Source organism: Rhinolophus sinicus, linkage group LG01 (genome assembly GCF_036562045.2).
Source record: "Rhinolophus sinicus isolate RSC01 linkage group LG01, ASM3656204v1, whole genome shotgun sequence".
In the NCBI taxonomy this organism is placed as follows: domain Eukaryota; kingdom Metazoa; phylum Chordata; class Mammalia; order Chiroptera; family Rhinolophidae; genus Rhinolophus; species Rhinolophus sinicus.
Genome location: NC_133751.1, coordinates 176,392,512 through 176,410,708, shown reverse-complemented (window position 1 = coordinate 176,410,708; position 18,197 = coordinate 176,392,512). Strand labels below are relative to the sequence as shown.

The window sequence follows — 18,197 nt, the reverse complement described above, 5'->3', positions numbered from 1 at the left end:
GTATCTACTCTGTGCCAGGCTGTATGCTATTTACTTGGAATAGACTAGGGTAACAAATGTACTTCATCTGTTAAAAGCTGAAAAAGGAATCCTAGATGATGAACAACTGTTCTGGCAGATAAGGGGTGACCAGGACCCCGTTCCTAGGTATGTGAGATGCTGAACTGGCAAGGAGGCAGCAAAGAATGTGGTAGGAGTCAGAGTTTAAGCTAAATCACCTCCTTTTTACTTGGGGAGTTTAGAATATTTATGGAAGTGTGGAAAACTTGATTGTTGTCTTAAGTAACTGACACTTGGGTGGGACTTTTAGGAAAGTCGCATTCTTAATTGGATTGCTTGGGAGACAACAGATTTACTGGATAGCATTAGAGAGAACCAGGTCTATCCTCAATGAAAACTCACTGGTGCTTATTTCTTTTGGGTTTGGGGGAAAATCATTGAGATTTACATGGCACCAAAAATCGTTAGCAACTTGGCTATTAAAAAAATTAATTGTAATTTTTTATTTCCTTTTTCCTTATGCTGAGAAGTAAGACTACCTTAGGAAATGCCCATGAGAATTCGGAAGAACTTGAAAGAGCCAGAGAACAGAAGGAAAAGGAAGCTGCATTGTAAGTTACCTCTCAGCTTAAGCACAAGGTGCAATTACTGATGCTTTATCTGCTTCTCTGGATTGCCACGTGAGCCAGCCTTACTATTTGGGGTTTCACTTGAGATCCTGAGAAAGTGATGTGGGCTTGTCTTTAAGGAAGAAGAACCTGTTCTTTTATTACATCCTTCAGTTGTGCTATTTTCACACAGGGAACTCTTTCTAAAATTGTAAGCTTTGTCATGACCATGAGTGGTCAGCAATTTGGGGGACCAGGTGTCTTAAATATCATTTCTGACTCTGTCATGTATCATGTGCCCAAGTGACATATTAGAACTCCTCTCAGGGCCCTAGGCTCCCCTTTGATGAGCTGGTGATAACTATTTAGCAGACTCTATAAATAACTGTTTTGGGATTTCAGTGTGAAATACACCACTTGCACTCTCCCCTTTGTCCTCAACACACATACATATCAACTTACAAACAGCCTCCTGTTCTCTGCAGGCAGCTGCTCCAGTCCCCCCTCAGCCCACCTGCCTCTCTCTGGCTTCTTCTGACAGATGCTGAGGGGTTAGAGTGACTGTCATCACTCAGGGTGTGGATGCACGGGGAGTTCTCACACTTCATCCTTGGAGAGTCCTGCCTGCAGTGCTGGCCAGTGCAGTGACCGGCACATAGCTGGTGTTCAATAAGTATTGGATAAGTGAACACGTGAATGAATGGTGCCCACACTTGGTGTCCTGCCCCTAGGGACCCAGTGGATATAGTGCTCTAATAGTCTGCGCACATACAGTCCTTAACTTGTTTATTCTTTTCTCCACCTGTCAGAGGAACCAGTTTTTCTGTGACCTGAATGCTTGCGTCCACTCTAGGGTCTTCCTACAGCCCACTGGGCTCTCCTCCCATATCCAAATCATGGCATATAGTTAGAAGCTAGAAGTTGTATATAGACATTAGAAGGGTAAAGGGAGAGTGTGGCTCCAGTGTGGGTTGTGGGACATTAGTTCAACTGTTCCTGAGGTGGGGACAGGAAACACAGCTGGGAATAAAGCAGAATGACCAAGGTTTTGCCCTAATATTCCAAAATTAAAATAACAGTATTAAAGAATGTTAAGCCTCCTCAACAAATGTTCTCTTCTCCGGTGAAATGTAAGCTTGCCCTGGGCCTGAGCAGCTGATGAGAGGGAAAAGGCAGGAGAAGCAGGGAAAGTCAGGGACCAGCCTGCCTGAGAGCTCTTATATGTAGAGAGGCTACTCCCCTTGTCCACATACACCCCTGACCTAATGTGCATCTCTCAATTTTGTAGCTTAGGTGCCAAAATTGCTAGTCAGGTTCCTGGGAGGGGAAAAAGATAAGCATTCCTGGTTAAAACTTTATATTTGTTTTCCCTTAAAAAACAATGTAGCTTTCAGTTTAATATCCCACCTATGAGTGAAGTCATATGGTGCTCGACTTTTTCTGTCTTACTTCACTTGAAACCTATGTAATTTTACTAACCATGGTCACCCCAATAAATTTAATTTAAAAAAAAAAACCAGTGTGGAAAATATTTAAATTCTATACCACTTTTATTATTTCTAATAGTACTGTTGGTAGTATAATTCAGGTATTTTTCTGGATTAAATAACTCATTGGGAGCAATTCCAAATCTTTTCCAAATTACATATTAAATTTGTCAACTGATTTTCTAATGTAATCTTTTCAGAAGCTGGAAATTGTGTGTCCACTAGAATGCTATTTCTATTGAATGGTTTTATTTAAAGAGCCAGATTCAGTTTAAAATGAATCACACCCTGGATCCTGTCCATGGGCATTTAATTATCAAAATAAAAAAGGACTTTTACATAAGGCACAAATCACTAAGAACAGATATAACTACTCCAGTAATAGTTTGATTTACTATGGAGCATTTTATGGATAAATCATGTGACATGTAGGTATTTGGTTTAAAAAATTTGGCTGTCATCAATTTTTCTAGAAATTAAATTATCATTTTAAGTTGTGTCTTTGTGTGATTTATTTACTCCTTTTGCCTTTTGCCAAAAGATAGGTAAATGTCATTTTAAGGCTTTTTGTGTGTAAACTATAGAAATTTTCCATTGGAAGATATTAAAGTGTAGGCTTATACTTAGAATCTTACAGTTTTGATTTGAGTATGAAATTGAATCCTCTTGGTCTTTTGAAGGAAGTGTTTGTCCCACTGTCACAGAAATAAAGGTGAAATTATGGAGCAGTGTTTCCTGCCTAGTTATTCTCTCTTTCACCAGCAGGATTGTACGATTTCCAATAAGCCCTGAACAGAACTCATTACATCCTCTGGGTACTTGTATCCTGGAGTGTGGGCCTCTTCAGGAAAGGTGAAACCACACGCCTTCCTCTAACCTATTCCAAAGATTGTAGCTTTTTCAGGAAAATTACAACTCTGTCAGAAAAGGCTTTTAAATTTTTTTATTTATTGTTTCTTTTAGTCTCTATTTCCTAATGGTGCCAATTTGAGCCTTTTTCTTCATATATGGTTACTGAATTAATCCTTTATATTTTTAAAAATGTTTACCCATTCCTTTAATCCTTTTGTTGTTTAGGCTCTTCTTGGGTTCTTTTGTTGTTGTTTTTCTTATTTTTTTGAACTTTCATTTTCCAGCCTTTTGACCTTAGAGTCTCCAATATCAGGGTTAAAAATAAAACTCTCTCTCTGAGGTTTACCCAGTTGCAAGGGCCTGAACACGGCTTTATTACAGTCGAGACTTCGTCTTTTGAACATGGAGCTCTAAAATGTATTATTTAGTGATCTTGATAACAGAGAAGTTTTGTACCTTAAGATGAGAAGGGAAAAAAAACCTTAATTGCCCTTTTGTTGCTAAAGCCTTTCCTGAATTCTGGAATGGCTATTTTAAGCTGAAATAAAGGAAGCTACAGAAAACATACACACACACACACACACACACACACACGCACACACGCACACACCTTCCAGTACATAAGACCTCATTGCTGTAGGGTTCTTAAAGAAATGCTTAAACTCACTAAGTGGAACGTTCCATTTGTGGAACATTCATAAGAGGAGAAAATTTACATTAATTATCCCTGTTGGTCCAGAGATGTTTTCTAAAACAACACCTCATCTTTATACTTGCAGATGTCTAGAGTTTCTGCTTCAAAATGATGCAAATCCATCTATCCGGGACAAGGAAGGTTACAATAGCATACATTATGCTGCTGCCTATGGCCACAGACAATGTCTGGAATTGGTGAGTTGTTTTGTCTTGTTTTGTTTTCTCTAACACACACACACACACACACACACACACACTCACACACACACTCCCATCCAACCTGAAAATGCTGGTCTTAATCTCTCAGCGAATGCCCTCACTGCCTAATTAAGTCCCCACTAGAAATCACCTTGTAGATATTCTGTAGTAAGTGATTAAATTGTTTCACTTTATGAAGTGTAGATCTCTTTGTTCCATTTCTGTCTATCCTAATCATAGACATGACTGACAATTAACTGTTTTCCACATTAATTTGCTCTGGAAATGTTACGTCTGTGTATGGATACGGTTTGCATTTTAAAGATAATTTGGATGTATTGAATAAGCTCAAGATATATTTCTGGAGACATATTTAGCACTCCAATATTAAATAACAGTGTTGTAAGTTGACTTACATAATCGTTAGGCATATGGGTTTGTCGTGGTCCCACATTTGTAATTTATGGAAAGAAATTGGTAAGGACACAACAGCAGAATTTACTGGAATTTCCAAACCACCAAAAATGTTAAACCTGTAGTGATCAGGAATACCTTGGGGTTTGCAGTCTGAAATGCCTCTTGTATGTAGGTCAAGAGACATAAATGCAAAGGGCCATGGGGACCAAAAGTAAAGTAAACGAGTAAAGTGAGCCCAGGTGTAGAATAGGGAGTGGTGGGGATTGTGGCAAATAGAGAGGACATGTTTTGTCTAAAGGGAGAAACAGCTAGTCAGCTCCAGCTGATGGAAACCAGGTGGGAATGCATACCTAGTGTTGCTGCATTTCCAGTGTTTCAAGAGAAACTAGAATTCTAGACATTTTATGTGAAATTCCTGTTTTGAAAACTCTGGGTGAGCTAGAAGGAAAAATGGGTTTGTGGCTGAATCCTATCTGCTGGCCACCATTTGCCATCTCCTGAGCCTTGTCTGTGGTTCAGCTTCACCAGGATACATGGGGTATCCCGAACTCACTATCTCTGGTCCAGTGATAGTTGCCATCTCTGCTGACTGTACTCCAACTCGTTTCCTTATCCCTTTAAAAGGAGAAGTCCTACTTGTCGGAGTTATTCAGAGGTGTGTTTGGGGAAACACTTGAACAACTGCACAATCTTTTGAGAAAGGCATGAGGCAGAAAGCCAGTGGTGTCAGCCCCTACATAGAAATGACTGAATGATGCCCCAGCTCTTTCCTTTACTTTGGGTTTTGCTGGTGGTTTCCAACGGTTCCACTTAGGGTCATTTTTACTATATTTCTTTTAACTATGAATGTGAGAAAAATATTCCTCAAGGTCACCCAGTTTGGAAATAAGAAGGTGATTATTCTTGTGGTTTTTTTGGGTTTTTTTTTTTTTTTGTGTGTGTGGCATTTATTTGTAAATTGTACCTATCTTCATAATTCTTGAAGACTCCCCTGTGTTCTTTCTTGTGGTTCTTGTGGATACTAAAGATTTTCTTGTTCGACCTCAGGGAGGGCACTTTTTCCCCTCTAGTTTTGATTCCATAGTTCTTCCAGTTACTGTGGCAGCATAACAGATCACAAAAAAAGATAGTGGCTTAAAACAACAATGATGATTTATTACCTCTCAGTGTTTCTGTGGATCAGGAATTCACGAGTGGCTTAGCTGAATAGTTCTAGTTCAATGTATCATATGAGATTATAGTCAGGCAGTGGCTGGGGCTGGCATGCCCTCAAAGCCTTCTTCATTCATATGTCAATCACCTGGGTTGGAGGATTCAAACAGCTGACATCCCTTGAGTACCTCTGTCTCTATGTGGTTTCTTTATTTGGTTTTCTATAGCTTGGTGGTTTCAGAGTAGCTGGATATCTTACATGGTGGCTCAGGGAACCAAGGCATCTGCCCTGGGAGAGAGTGAAATGGAGAGTGAGAGCAAGTGAGAGAAAGAGATCACATGATTTTTAATGATCTAGCCTTGAGGGTCACACAGGATCACTTCTGCTGCATCCATTCATTGTGGCAGTCACAAAATCCAGAGAGGTGAAGTAGACACCACCTTTCAAAGAGAGAAGTGTCAAAGAATTTGTGGACATATTTTGAAACCACCAGAAGCCAGTGATTTCATAGCCTTCTGTAAGATGGATTTTGATATAGAATCACAGGTGGCAATGGGATAATCCCTTATTTTATAGGTGGCAAACCAAAACCACGGGGGCATTAACAGGGGCATTGACTGTTCCAAAGTTATGAGTATACCTCTGGTCAGTGGAAGAAGCCAGACCATAAATCAGGATTCCTGATGTTAAAATGTTTACCGCACCATGCTGCCCTCCAGTGCAGGTTAAAGCTCCACATACCTCCAAGGCTTTTCAACATAGAGCAAAAGCTTGGTAGGAATTGGTTAAGATATAAACCACTATCACTTCTGCCTTCTAACAGCAGCACTGCCTTGGAAGTTGATCTAGTCCTAGCAGCAAATAAGACTTTGTTTAGATTTCACAAAAGAAAGGCTCCTCACAAAGTGTGTGTGTGTGTGTGTGTGTGTGTGTGTGTGTGTGTGTAATAATCAGCGGCAGAGTGAAGACTTACTGCTGTAACTACCCATTATGCGCCTGTATCCTAAAAGGTACCTAGGATGTTTTCAGTTGGTTTTCTCTAGGAAAACCATGTCATAGTTGGACATATGAACTTTTATTACAAAGTTTGTTATGATAGTTTTAATAACTTGTGCTGTTTTAAAGTACTTTGATAAGTTATCTTGAATCCTATAGTACAGTAATTCTGAGAAGGATTATCCTGCAATACTTTCTTTTTATGTAAACAATATATTGCACATTATTATAATTTTTCAGGAAAGCCATTTCAGGGCCATTGCCTGTTATCTGATGAAAAGGTTTTCTGTCCATGAAGAAAAAGGTTTCACAAGTTCCCTTTGATTAGATGAACACTTACCCTGTATGATTTACAAAAAGATGATTATTCTAGGAAATTATAAGACATTCAAAATCAGGTGGTGGTGGTGGGGGGTGCTAATTTATCTTAATTTGCTCTGTCAGCTGAAAATGACCCGATTATCAATATAAATTGGTAAAAAAGGTCACCACTGTTTGTTTTCAGAAAAGAACTTCAGTGGGTCATTTGTAACAGAGACGGGATAGAAATTCTCCTCTCATTTTTCTGAATTATTATAGTTAGATGGAAAGTTCTGTGTATTTCCATTTTGAAATGCATCCTAAAATTCCTCTTGGGTGTAGTTTAACTAAGCAAAGATCCTGAGCAGGTTAAAAACATTCTTGTACCCTGCCCCATCCTATTCAAAACAAAACACAATTCTGGACCCTCCCCTCAGAGTGACATCACAAAGCCAGACCATTGCAGATATCTTATCTCCACTGCTTACTCACCCAACTGTGAATGGATTTGGGAGAGGGTAGGACCACTACCAATGGCATTTACTGTGTATTCATCACATGCCAGGAGTTTTGCATACATTATGCCATTTAATTATTCTTTTCCTTTCAGTTTTATTGAGAAATACTTGACATACAGCACTGTGTAAGTTTAAGGTGTACAGCATAATAACTTGAGTTACATATATTGCGGAATGATTACCACAGTAAGTTTAGTTAATATTCATTATTTCATATAGATGCAAAAAGAAAACAGAAAAAATATTATTTTCCTTGTGATGAGAGTAAGGCTTGCTCTTGATACAAGAAGTGTGTATATTAAAGGGTATCTTTTCTCATTTCTCTCTCTTTCTTCCTCTCTCTCTCTCTTTGTGACCACAATACCCTCATATTCTTTAAAACTTCCATTTCTTTGGGTACTAGATACTAGGATAGCAAACCAATTAAGCAATATGCACTAGGTAGTACATTTATAAGACTCACCACTGCCAGGCCAGTCTTCTCCTTCATCACACCACACAAACACCCCATCCTCCTAGGGCTCATCTTTGTAACAAATCGGTCCTGACTCTAAGCTAGGTGCTAGAATAATACCAATGAAAGACATGTTTCTGGCTCTCTTGATAGCTTATATGAGCCTTTGAACAGGAATTATGCATGGAGATCTTTATTTATGTCATATTCCCTAGCCTGTTTCTGGCCTGAAGGAATATAGACAATAAATGAGTATTTGTGGCACCCACAGGCCTTTCCTACCAGACCAGGGCCTTTGTCCCTTAGGAAGTAGAGCAAGATTGAAGAAGATGGTTGGCCATCAGAGCTAGCTGATTTGAGAGGTTGGTAAAAATTTGTCTTTTGCCTCTCTTCCCATTTGGTGGAGCAATTACTGTGATTATGCATATCATTAAATACGTATCATTAATTTTGATGTGTATTTTGTTTGACTCTTGACATTTAACTTGGTGTGTGTTTATTTGGCATTCATGTTTTTGAGCCTTATCTGTGATCATAGGCCTAGAATTTATAAACTGTATTTTGTGTTCAGTCTATTTTGCTATAATCCAAAAGGAACAGATATTATTTTAGTTATATTCATTCTACTTCCCTTATATAAACGTATATTAAATACATTCCATGAGCAGAAAACTTCTAGAAAGTAATATGAGCCCCTTAGCCTTGATAGAATAGCCAAGGTTTAGAATTCTGCCAAGTCTGTCTACTTAGGCCAGTGTCCTCAGCTGGATTCGATCAAATGTATGTACTGTGTGTGCAAGCAAAAATCTGCCCACAAATGTATGCTGAGAGCTGTGATCAGTCATATTCAATTGGGCTCAAAATACCAAAACAGAATGGAAGAGACTTGACTAATATAGCATTTTGTGTCTGAATAAAACTTATGTGTGAGTGGAGGAAGGGAGTTGGCAAAGGAGAGCTTTATGCCTCCCTTTTCCTTTATCTGGAATGCATTCTTACTGACTCTGAAGAGAACAGAGAATCATGCCCCTATTTGGAATTTGTGAGTTTGTATGAGCATACTATTTTTCTTTTATAATATTAAAGATGTGCCTGTGAACAAAAGATCTTTGTGGTTTTGTTATTGAAATGGAAAAATGTATGTGCCAATATAATTACATAAATTGCCTACAGAAATTTAGCGAGATTGTTTGAAAACTCTAGGCTTCTGATCAAATTCATTCCAAGATTTTGACATGCCGAATCACTTGGAATCTGGCTGCTTCCCTGAGACCTTCTCACCCTGTTAGAAGCTAACTTGAACTTCAACTGTGAGAGTATGTGGGGGTGACAAATGCCCTTGCATGAATATTCTAGACCACTATATTTTAGGCAACTGAACCCTGAAACTATGCTACTTTCAGGTAAACTATTCAGTATTTGGGTTGTTTCTTGTGTTTATCACAGGAATTTAAGAAACCATTACCACCTATTTCCGTAAAAGATGTACTTATATTGGCAATGTCTAATTAAGCATCTCAAAGTTAAGATAGCAGGCTATAGAAGAGGAGAGAGAGAGAGAGAGAGAGAGAGAGAGAGAGTGAGAGAGAGAGAGCTACTAAGCAGTCATCTGCAGACAAGAAGATGAAAAACCAGCATACTTGAACCCTAGCCCCAAACAAGTCTTTGATGGCTTTTTCTGTCCCCAGAGGTACTGCTAAGAGGACTTGGGAGTGTCTGTGACCTCCCAGCAGGCAGACTTCCAATGTGCAGTGGAAACCTCAACAGTGCTGGTCTTGTTTTTTTCTTCTATTTAATTCAGTTGAAGAGAAACATAAAATCTTATGGGGAACTCTCATTAAGGGAAGGATTGAAGGGGTTGGCACAGATATTCTGATGCTACTCACTGCTATGAATGTAAATATAAGCCCACAACTTTTGAGTCAGAATTTGGATGTGAGTCTATGTTTAGAACAATGGAATAGACAATATTTTATGACAAAATGTTAAATCTATTTATTTCCAATGCAGCAGAAAAAAAATTTTTTGGCTTTACCATGAGTGAATTTGGCAACTGATGAAAGGAACATTAACAGGATGTATTAAAATAAACAATTTCAGTTTTACCTTTAGTAGAGAGGCCAGGACAGTGGAGCCATTGCCCCTACTTTTCAAAGTGAAACACTAATATTTTAACCCATGATCTGTTTACCTACCCTATGTAGGAAGTTGGATATCAGAGGGCAGGTTTCTTTGGACACAGCTCCACTGTGAATCCCACCGCTACTCCTCTCCCCCAGAGCAGGGGGGAAGGATGCTTTCTCTTGACCCCAAGCCCAGCTGAGGAAGTTCAAGAGATTGTTTGGATAGCTGATATGTGTCTCTTACAATTTAGGGGGCCGAGTGGACTGGCATGTGATAAATCTGAAAATTGAATGACTCGATCTAGAGCTTGCCTGTCAGAAGTTAAATTTTTAAAGTTCTGTGTTTGAGAAATACTCCACCCCTCCAATGAAAGGTCAACAGTGTATGTTTCCCAATGTCCAAATTAAGCTAAGGGCCAGAGCTGGCCTGGAGTTCTCCTGGATCCTACTCAAGATGACTGCCTGGAAGAATGGGGAGACCCAGGATGCCTAGTGGGGAGAGGGGAATGTAAGCTACCAGAAGAGAGGTGCATTTACCCAGAGAGAGGGAACTTCAGGCAAGAAGCCCCAGTGATGGTGGATTGCTGGAGAACCTAAGAAGTATCCCAGAGAGACAGTTTTTTAAACACGGTCAGAAAATTTCACTGTCAGAAGGGTACCAGTCAGTAAGACCATTTTCCCTGTCCACTTCCGTGTCCTCCTTTTCTCTCTTCCCTTCAGTCCTGGAGGAAGCAGAGGAAGTCAATGAAGGGAAGGGAGGAGGAGAAGCCCTTGGACTGGGGAACAGGGAATTCAGCCATGTCTCTCTTTCTCCTGCGGGCAGCAGAAAGAAGCTTCAGCGTTAAACAGTGTTCAGAGTTTGTGATTACTGTGGTGAAATAGATATATTAGTCACTGACATGAAATTATGTTGGTAACTGACATGCCCAGAGAACTTTTTATTATTTGTTGGAATTTTATCTGAGATGACAGGAAAAGCAGTAGCCTCATTAAGGAGGTTGGACGATATAGGGAAAAGGAGAATAAAGTTATTGTTTGATTATTCCCCATTTGAACTCCCTGGTTCAAAACAAAGCCACACACTTAAAGCCATTGTTTTAGGAAAGATTAACACCCAGTTCTAAAGAAAATTAAACTGTTATCCTTTATATGTGAATTTCAATATCAGCTTTATAACACATAAGGTTCCAGTAATGCCAAGCACTTACCAGGTGCCCAAAATTGTTGAACAAATGAAATATACTCGTGAGTGATTAAGGCTGACTTAGTGATAAAACTTAAATGCTCATTTATAAGTGTGATAGTAACTGTCCTGTTTATTAGCAAGGTATTTCATAGAAGACACAGGTGAGAGAGGAAATGAAAATTTACGGTTTTGTGGCTTGGCCTTTTCTTTAGATTTGATTACTTCCCAGCACAAACTTATTTTATTGTAATCTTCCCTCCATTTTGTTTTCTTTTGCAAGATCTGAAAACCTATACCAAAGTCTCAAACTGATGTGAAGACACCCACAAAATTAAAATCACACACACATACACTCACATTTTCTGTAATTTCTTTCAGATGGAGAGTGAGCCCTAAGAGATTCAAAGAACAGGAATTATTGCTCTTGATGTGGGAGTTTCTAAGGACTCAGTGATGTAGAAGAAACAAAGATTTCTTAGGCAAAATGTGTAATAGTTAGCCTTAAAAAAAGTTAATCCAGCCTTTGTTCCATCCTTTCTTCTTTCCTTCCTTCCTTCCTTCCCTTCTACTCAGTTACAAACTCATTAGGCAGGCCTGAGCAGGGCAGGAAGGGGCCCTTCTCTAAGGAGAAGGATGTCAGGAAGGCAGCCCAGTAAAGATTGGAACACATTCAAGGAGAGTGTCCTAATTATGTACACACCAAACAACAGCGTTGCAAAGTATGTGAAGCAAAAGCTGATAGAACTGAAAAGATAAATAGAGAAATCCACGATTATAGTCAAGACTTTAACAGCTCTTTCAACAATTGATGGACCCACTAGACAGAAAATCATCCAGCATATAGAAAAACTTAAAAACATCATCAACCAAGGGGATTTAATCAACATTTATAGAACGTGTTACACAATAACAAAAGAATACCTAGTTTTTTCAACTGCCCATGGAACATTCACTAAGATATCCTGAACCACAAAGCAATCCTTAAAAAAGTTGAAATCACACAGTGTGTTCTCCCACCACAATGGAATAAAACTAGAAATCAATAACAGAAAGATACCAGGAAAACCTCCATACTTGGAAATTAAACTATAGATATCTAAGTAATCTATAAGTGAAAGAGAACATTTCAAGGGAAATAAAAAAAAAATACATTGAACTGAATGTAAATGAAGATACAACAAATCAAAATTTAGGAACACAGTTAAATTAGTGCTAAAAAATTTATAGCACTAAATGCTTACATTGGAAAAGTGGAAAAGTCTCAAGTCAATCTAAGTTTCCATGTCAAGAATCTAGAAAGAGAGGAGCAAAATAAACTCAAAATAAGCAGAAAAAGGAAATAATAGAGACGGGAGCAGAAATAAATAGAATTTTAAAAAGAAAAAGAATGGAGAAAATCAATGAAACAAACATCTGGTTCTTTGAAAAGATGAATAAATTGGCAAACCTCTACCAAGACTGACAAAAAAAAGAATGTCACAAATTTCTAATATTAGGCTTGAAACGGGCTATACCTATAGATCTCACAGACATCAAAAAGATAATAAAGGAATAGTATTAATAGCTCTACACACATAAATTTATCAACTTTGGTGAAATGGACCAAGTCATCAAAAAACAGAAACCATTACCACTTACCCAATATGAAGTAGATCTTTTGAATAGCCCTATGATTACTTAGAAAATTGATTTTAAAAACACTCCCAAAAGAAATCGCTAGGTCCAGATATTTCACTGGAGAATTTTACCAAATATTAAAGAATTAACACCAATTCTATGCAATCTCTTCTGAAAAATGGAAGATGAGGGACCACTTTCCAATTCATTTATGAAGCTAATATACCCTGATACCAAAACCAAACAAAGACAGTACAAAAAGAAATATAAACAAGCACCTCTTATGAATACAGATGTAAAAATTCTTAAACTATTAACAAATAGAACTCTAACATGGGTTTGAGTCCTGTTTCTATATCATATTAGCCTTATGACCCAGGGCAAGCTATTTAATTTCTTTATACTTTACGATACTCGTGTGAAATACGGATTAAAAATAGGAGTTACTTCACAGTGTTGCTGTGAGAATTAAATGAGATGATGCAGGAATAGGGCCTAGTTCAACATGCTTGCAATAAATGTTCATTATTATGACTTTATTAAAAGTAGGTATATATTCCAAACATATGTTTATATATTAACACATGTTTGTAATATATACAAAGAATTATATACCCTGACCAAATGGGGTTATAATAGGGAAAGCCTATTTTGATATTTGAAAATCAATCAATGCAATTCACCATATTAACAGACTAAAGAAGAAAAATCACATGATTATGTCAAACAGTGCAGAAAAATATTTGGCAGAATTCAACACCAATTCAAGATTAAAAATAAAAACTCAGAAAAATAGGAATAGAGGGGAACTTCCTCAATTTGATACAAAAAAGCATCTAACAACCTGAAAAAGAACAGCTAATGTACTTAATGGTGAAGGGCTGCTTTCCCCTAGATAAGGAAGACGGCAAGGATGTCTGCTTTCACCACATCTTTTTCAACATTGTACTGGAAATTCTAACTAGAGCAAAAGCCAAGGAAAGGAAATAAATGGCATAAAGATCAGAAAGGAAAGAAATGAAACTTTCTCTACTTGAAGATGACAGGATTATCTACATAGGAAATTTCAAGGAATCAAGAAAAAACGCCTAAAACCTATAATGAGTTCAGCAAGGTTACCATGTACAAAATAAACATACAAAAATCAATTGCATTTTTATATACTAGGAATGAACATGTGGATATCAAATTAAAAATACATTATTTACAACTTCCAAAAAGAGAAATATGGGACTTATATGCTGAAAACTACAAAATGCTGATAAAAGAAGTCAAACAAGATATAAAAAATGGAGGCACATTCTGAACTTTATGACATCAAAGTTCACGGAACTTTGATCAATGATATGAGGTCATCAGACCCTCATTTCTTAAAAGAGTCAATCTCTTAAACAAAACAAAACCCTAATTCTCTTTTCTCATTGGGGAGAAGTTTAACAACTATACCTACTTTTAATAAAGTCATAATAATGAACATTTATTGAAAGCATGTTGCACTAGGCCCTGTGTGCCTGTATCATCTCATTTAATTCTCACAGCAACACTGTGAAGTAACTTCTATTTTTCATCCATATTTCACATGTGAGTATCCTAAAGTACAAAGAAATTAAATAACTTGCCCTGGATCACAATAGCTGGTGTGATGTAGAACCAGGACTCAAACCCATGTGTATCTGACTAAATTCCAAGTTTTTAATCATTATTCTATACTATCTGGAGGACTGGTAAACTCAGACTTTGAAAGACAAAGCTGTCTCAGGGGATCTCAATTCCACATCAACCAAGACTGTGACATCCAACCAAGATAGATACCACTGAGATGAGCGGTCTTTAGGCTTTGTCAAAGGGAAGAAGGAGAACCTTGGACAATACCCACAACAGTTACATCTCCACCACCCATTTCTTTGGAAAGGCTTGTCTTGAACAGTAGCCTGCATTTTCTTCTTCTGTCAGGAGAGCATAACCACCTTATATCTTTACCCAGTGAGGAGTAACACAACCGCAGGTACAGCTGTCAAGTATATCCCACTGTTTGCGATCTATAGCACTAACCCCTGGACTTCAGCACATATTTTTATAAAAACACTCTTGAACTCAACCTTCTTCCTGACATCTCTGTTCAACATCTTTGTAACAGCTGCTGACAGCTTGGCCTCACTCTCCTTATGATAACAGCTGCCAGGAATGACCCTTTCCAGCCTGGCGATGAGGGAAAGGAGCAGAGTGGTAGGGAGTGACTTCCCAGCAAGATCTTTTCTCCAAAGATGCTTTATCTTTAACAGCTGCTAAGGAAGCATCACTTGTGAAGTCTAAACCAGGTCCCCATGATAATCACTTTCCTTCTTGATCCTCATTCAGTAACAGAAAATGTAGAGGTCTGAGCATTTTTTTAGTCAGAATAAGAGCTCACATACACACCTGTGCCTTCAGGTCATGGGGTTATGATACAAAGAACAAAGAGCCTTTCTAAGATTCCAAAGGAGGGTAGAGGCCCAGCCATCTGTAACAGCTGAAAAGGATATTTGGAAAAACCAAATCGTTCAGCAATAACTGAGATTTATTTTCTTGTATGAACAGATCCCTATAACTAAGTGGTAACATCACTGGGTTTAAATTCTGTGGGCCATTCAGCATTTGGAAAAGTAGTTTTGTTAATATTAAACAATAAAATTCACTTGGTCACTGGGGAGGCAATTTAATATAGAGTAACAACTTCATAGCATTATTTTACTAGGAAAAAAATTATAGTTTTCCAAACATATGTTTTATTTCGCACACACAAAAATTATTTTTTCAATTCCATAAAGATTTTTTAGTTTATAGCAATCTTATTTGGGTCTCAAATTCCTCACATTGATATGAGACAAACTGTAGTAAGAAATAACCCAGAGCAATTGTTTCAGAAAAGCAGTATGTTTTTGGTGTCATTCTCTCTTAAAATACATTTTTAAAAGTGAAAAGGATATTACAATAAAGATGATACTGGGTGTTTCCTTAGAGTCTCTTTAAAGCTCTGTTGGTGCTAGCAGTTAGAAATCAGGGTCAAAATATCAGCTTTTTCAAGTTCATAAACTTTATTAGTCTCCCTTATCAGTCATATGAGTTAGATAAGCAAGACCATCCTTTGTGAATTTACAGTGAAAAGTCCAACTGCTAAGAGGACCAGGGGATTTATGTCATTTGCTACAGTAATATTCCCTTCCAAGTAGGAGATCCAATTTTATAAACTGAGTAAACATCAGAAGTTTTCTTCCTGAATATAGAATTAAAATCAAAGGAATTTAGTAAAAGTCAATGAGCTCAAGCTCTGGTGACCTAACGTACCCTCTCTTAGTCAGCACCCAGTGCCTTGTCAATCAGAATACCCTTGGCAGCCTGTCCGGGAGTTCTCTCTTCTAGACAGGCCTAGAGAAACCCTTACTACTGGTGCTATTTTTTTTCCTACTGGAACTCAACCTCGTAGTCCATTGGGACAACTTCTAAGGTGTGACTTCTCTTACATTCGCTATGTTTAGGATAGCTACTTTATGGAGATACAGAGTAAGTCATAGGGCAATGTGCAAGGAACCATGGCTGACATAGAAATGTATTAGATATGGATATTACTTTCAAGAAGTTTATAATCTAGTGTGGTTGGTGGGTAAACATATGCTATGTAAATACTGACTCAAGATGTCACTCACATTTTCTAGTTCTCTATAGGGTAATAATAGGATTATAGTAACTAACCCCAAATTATTTCTCTGGCCCTGTCCCCTCCTATTCTGTCAAAGCTTTGGCTTCAATTCCTTCTGAAGAGGTCTTGGCATGTTTCCTATGCACTCTGCGCACTTGGCTACAGCACACTCACTATTTTCCTTCCCTCCTGTTCTTGCTTGCTGTGGCGGTGTCTTCCATTATTGTTAACATCCAAAAAGCCATTTGGTCACAGATGTCTAGTAGAGACACTGCTGTCATCACTGCCCACCAATGGCAGTGCAGAGGCTGCCAATGGCTTTGCCCAATGTCTGGAGTCTGCACTCAACCACCTCCCACAGTGTCATTGCCTGTTCTTAGACCTCCATACCACATGGGATGGTTGAAAGTTCAAGGACCTGTATCACACAGGCCAGGGTTGGAATGCCAGCTCTGCCATTACCTCCCCACAAGTTCTTTAAGCATTTCACTTCATTTCTATGAGCCCCCATATCATGTTCGTCAAATAGGAATTAAGTTGTTTTAAGGATTAAATAAGATAATGTAAGAGTGTTTAGCATAGTGCTGGCATATGACAAGAAGCAGCTATGATTATGTACTTATTTAATGTATCTGAATCAATTCCCCCTACCTCCTATACATGCCAGGTCTAAAAAGATGGAGTAGCTGCTGTATCTGGGAGCTTACTGTCCAGTAATGGGAATCAGCATTTAAATAAATAACTATAATAAAGTACTGTAGTTGCTCTGTTAGAATTCTGGATTTCTCTTATTCTTATCATCATCCAAGGTAAATCATGATGTCCCAGAAGAGGTACAGGTGACATGCTATGAGAGTTCAGGGGAGGGCACATCCCATTCTGGGTTCCTTGGTTAATTAATTGATTCACTGACACTCATCAGTATAATATGTTTGTTGTGTTTATCTCATTAGTCTTGTTTTATCACCTCACCATTTGTGTGAATGTGGATTAGTGGACCAAAACTGAAATGAATTGAATAATGGAGAATATAGTTGGATGTTTAGACTTGGTTTGAAAAACTGACCAATAACTCAGTTTCAATATATTTGAGAACCTGTTTTCATGATGGTTTCTTTCCTTTTGATGACACTTGCATCATTCACTAAACAGAAGAGATGTAACTGACATAGTACACTGGAGTAAAAAGAAAATGGATGCTGTATCTCAAATTATGCTCCTGAATCCCAGCACCATCTGGGATTAGCCATTCATAAAAGATTAAATGTGAGATAGGCCCATATCTAAATACATGTGTGTCTGTCTTTTCCATCTGTTTTAATTTTGCTTAAAATAATAACAGCTTTCTTTACCCACTTACTTGAATCTGTGCTGATTCTTTTAATGTTCATCAGCCAGAACTAGTCTGTGGTGCTTAGCTAGTGTTTCAGAATCCCACCAAGATTAGATTTAATTGAACCAGTAGAAAAAAATTTTAAAGCTGTATATTTTGTTGACTGGACTAGAATCACTAAAATGTTAATTGATGCTTAGAGTGGGAAATTTATACTGTAATTTAACATTAAAAATGGTGTCTGAAGAGAATTCATGTTGATCTGCCCTAAGACCACATAAGCAAAATGTGAGGACTAAGACCAGGTAAGTAAAATGTCTTATGGAAGCAGGATACTTTTACTGTTGCATAAATTTTTAATTATTAAAAATTAATAATTTTTTATATTTAAATTTGTATCTTTGTTATTTTTTCTGCAGTTTTTAAAATCATATTGCATGTCCCTCAACTTCTAAGTTCCTGTACAACCTATCCCTAAATAAAACCTCTCTCGCCCTAGGCAAATAAGTTTTACCTCGTGCTGAGGCAGAAAGTAAATTAACATGAAGATAATATAATTCAGGGTAACCTGGGAATATCATCT

At 37.8% G+C, this 18,197-nt stretch overlaps 1 protein-coding gene across 1 annotated transcript in view; it reads left to right on the top strand.

The window, feature by feature from the left end:
- Positions 1–18,197, top strand: part of ANKRD44 (ankyrin repeat domain 44) — a 180,263-nt gene that overhangs the window by 92,371 nt on the left and 69,695 nt on the right. The window contains exons 12-13 of the mRNA XM_074330331.1: positions 531–611; positions 3,727–3,838. Coding sequence (XP_074186432.1) covers positions 531–611; positions 3,727–3,838 — 193 coding nt within the window. The remainder of the gene's footprint in view (positions 1–530; positions 612–3,726; positions 3,839–18,197) is intronic.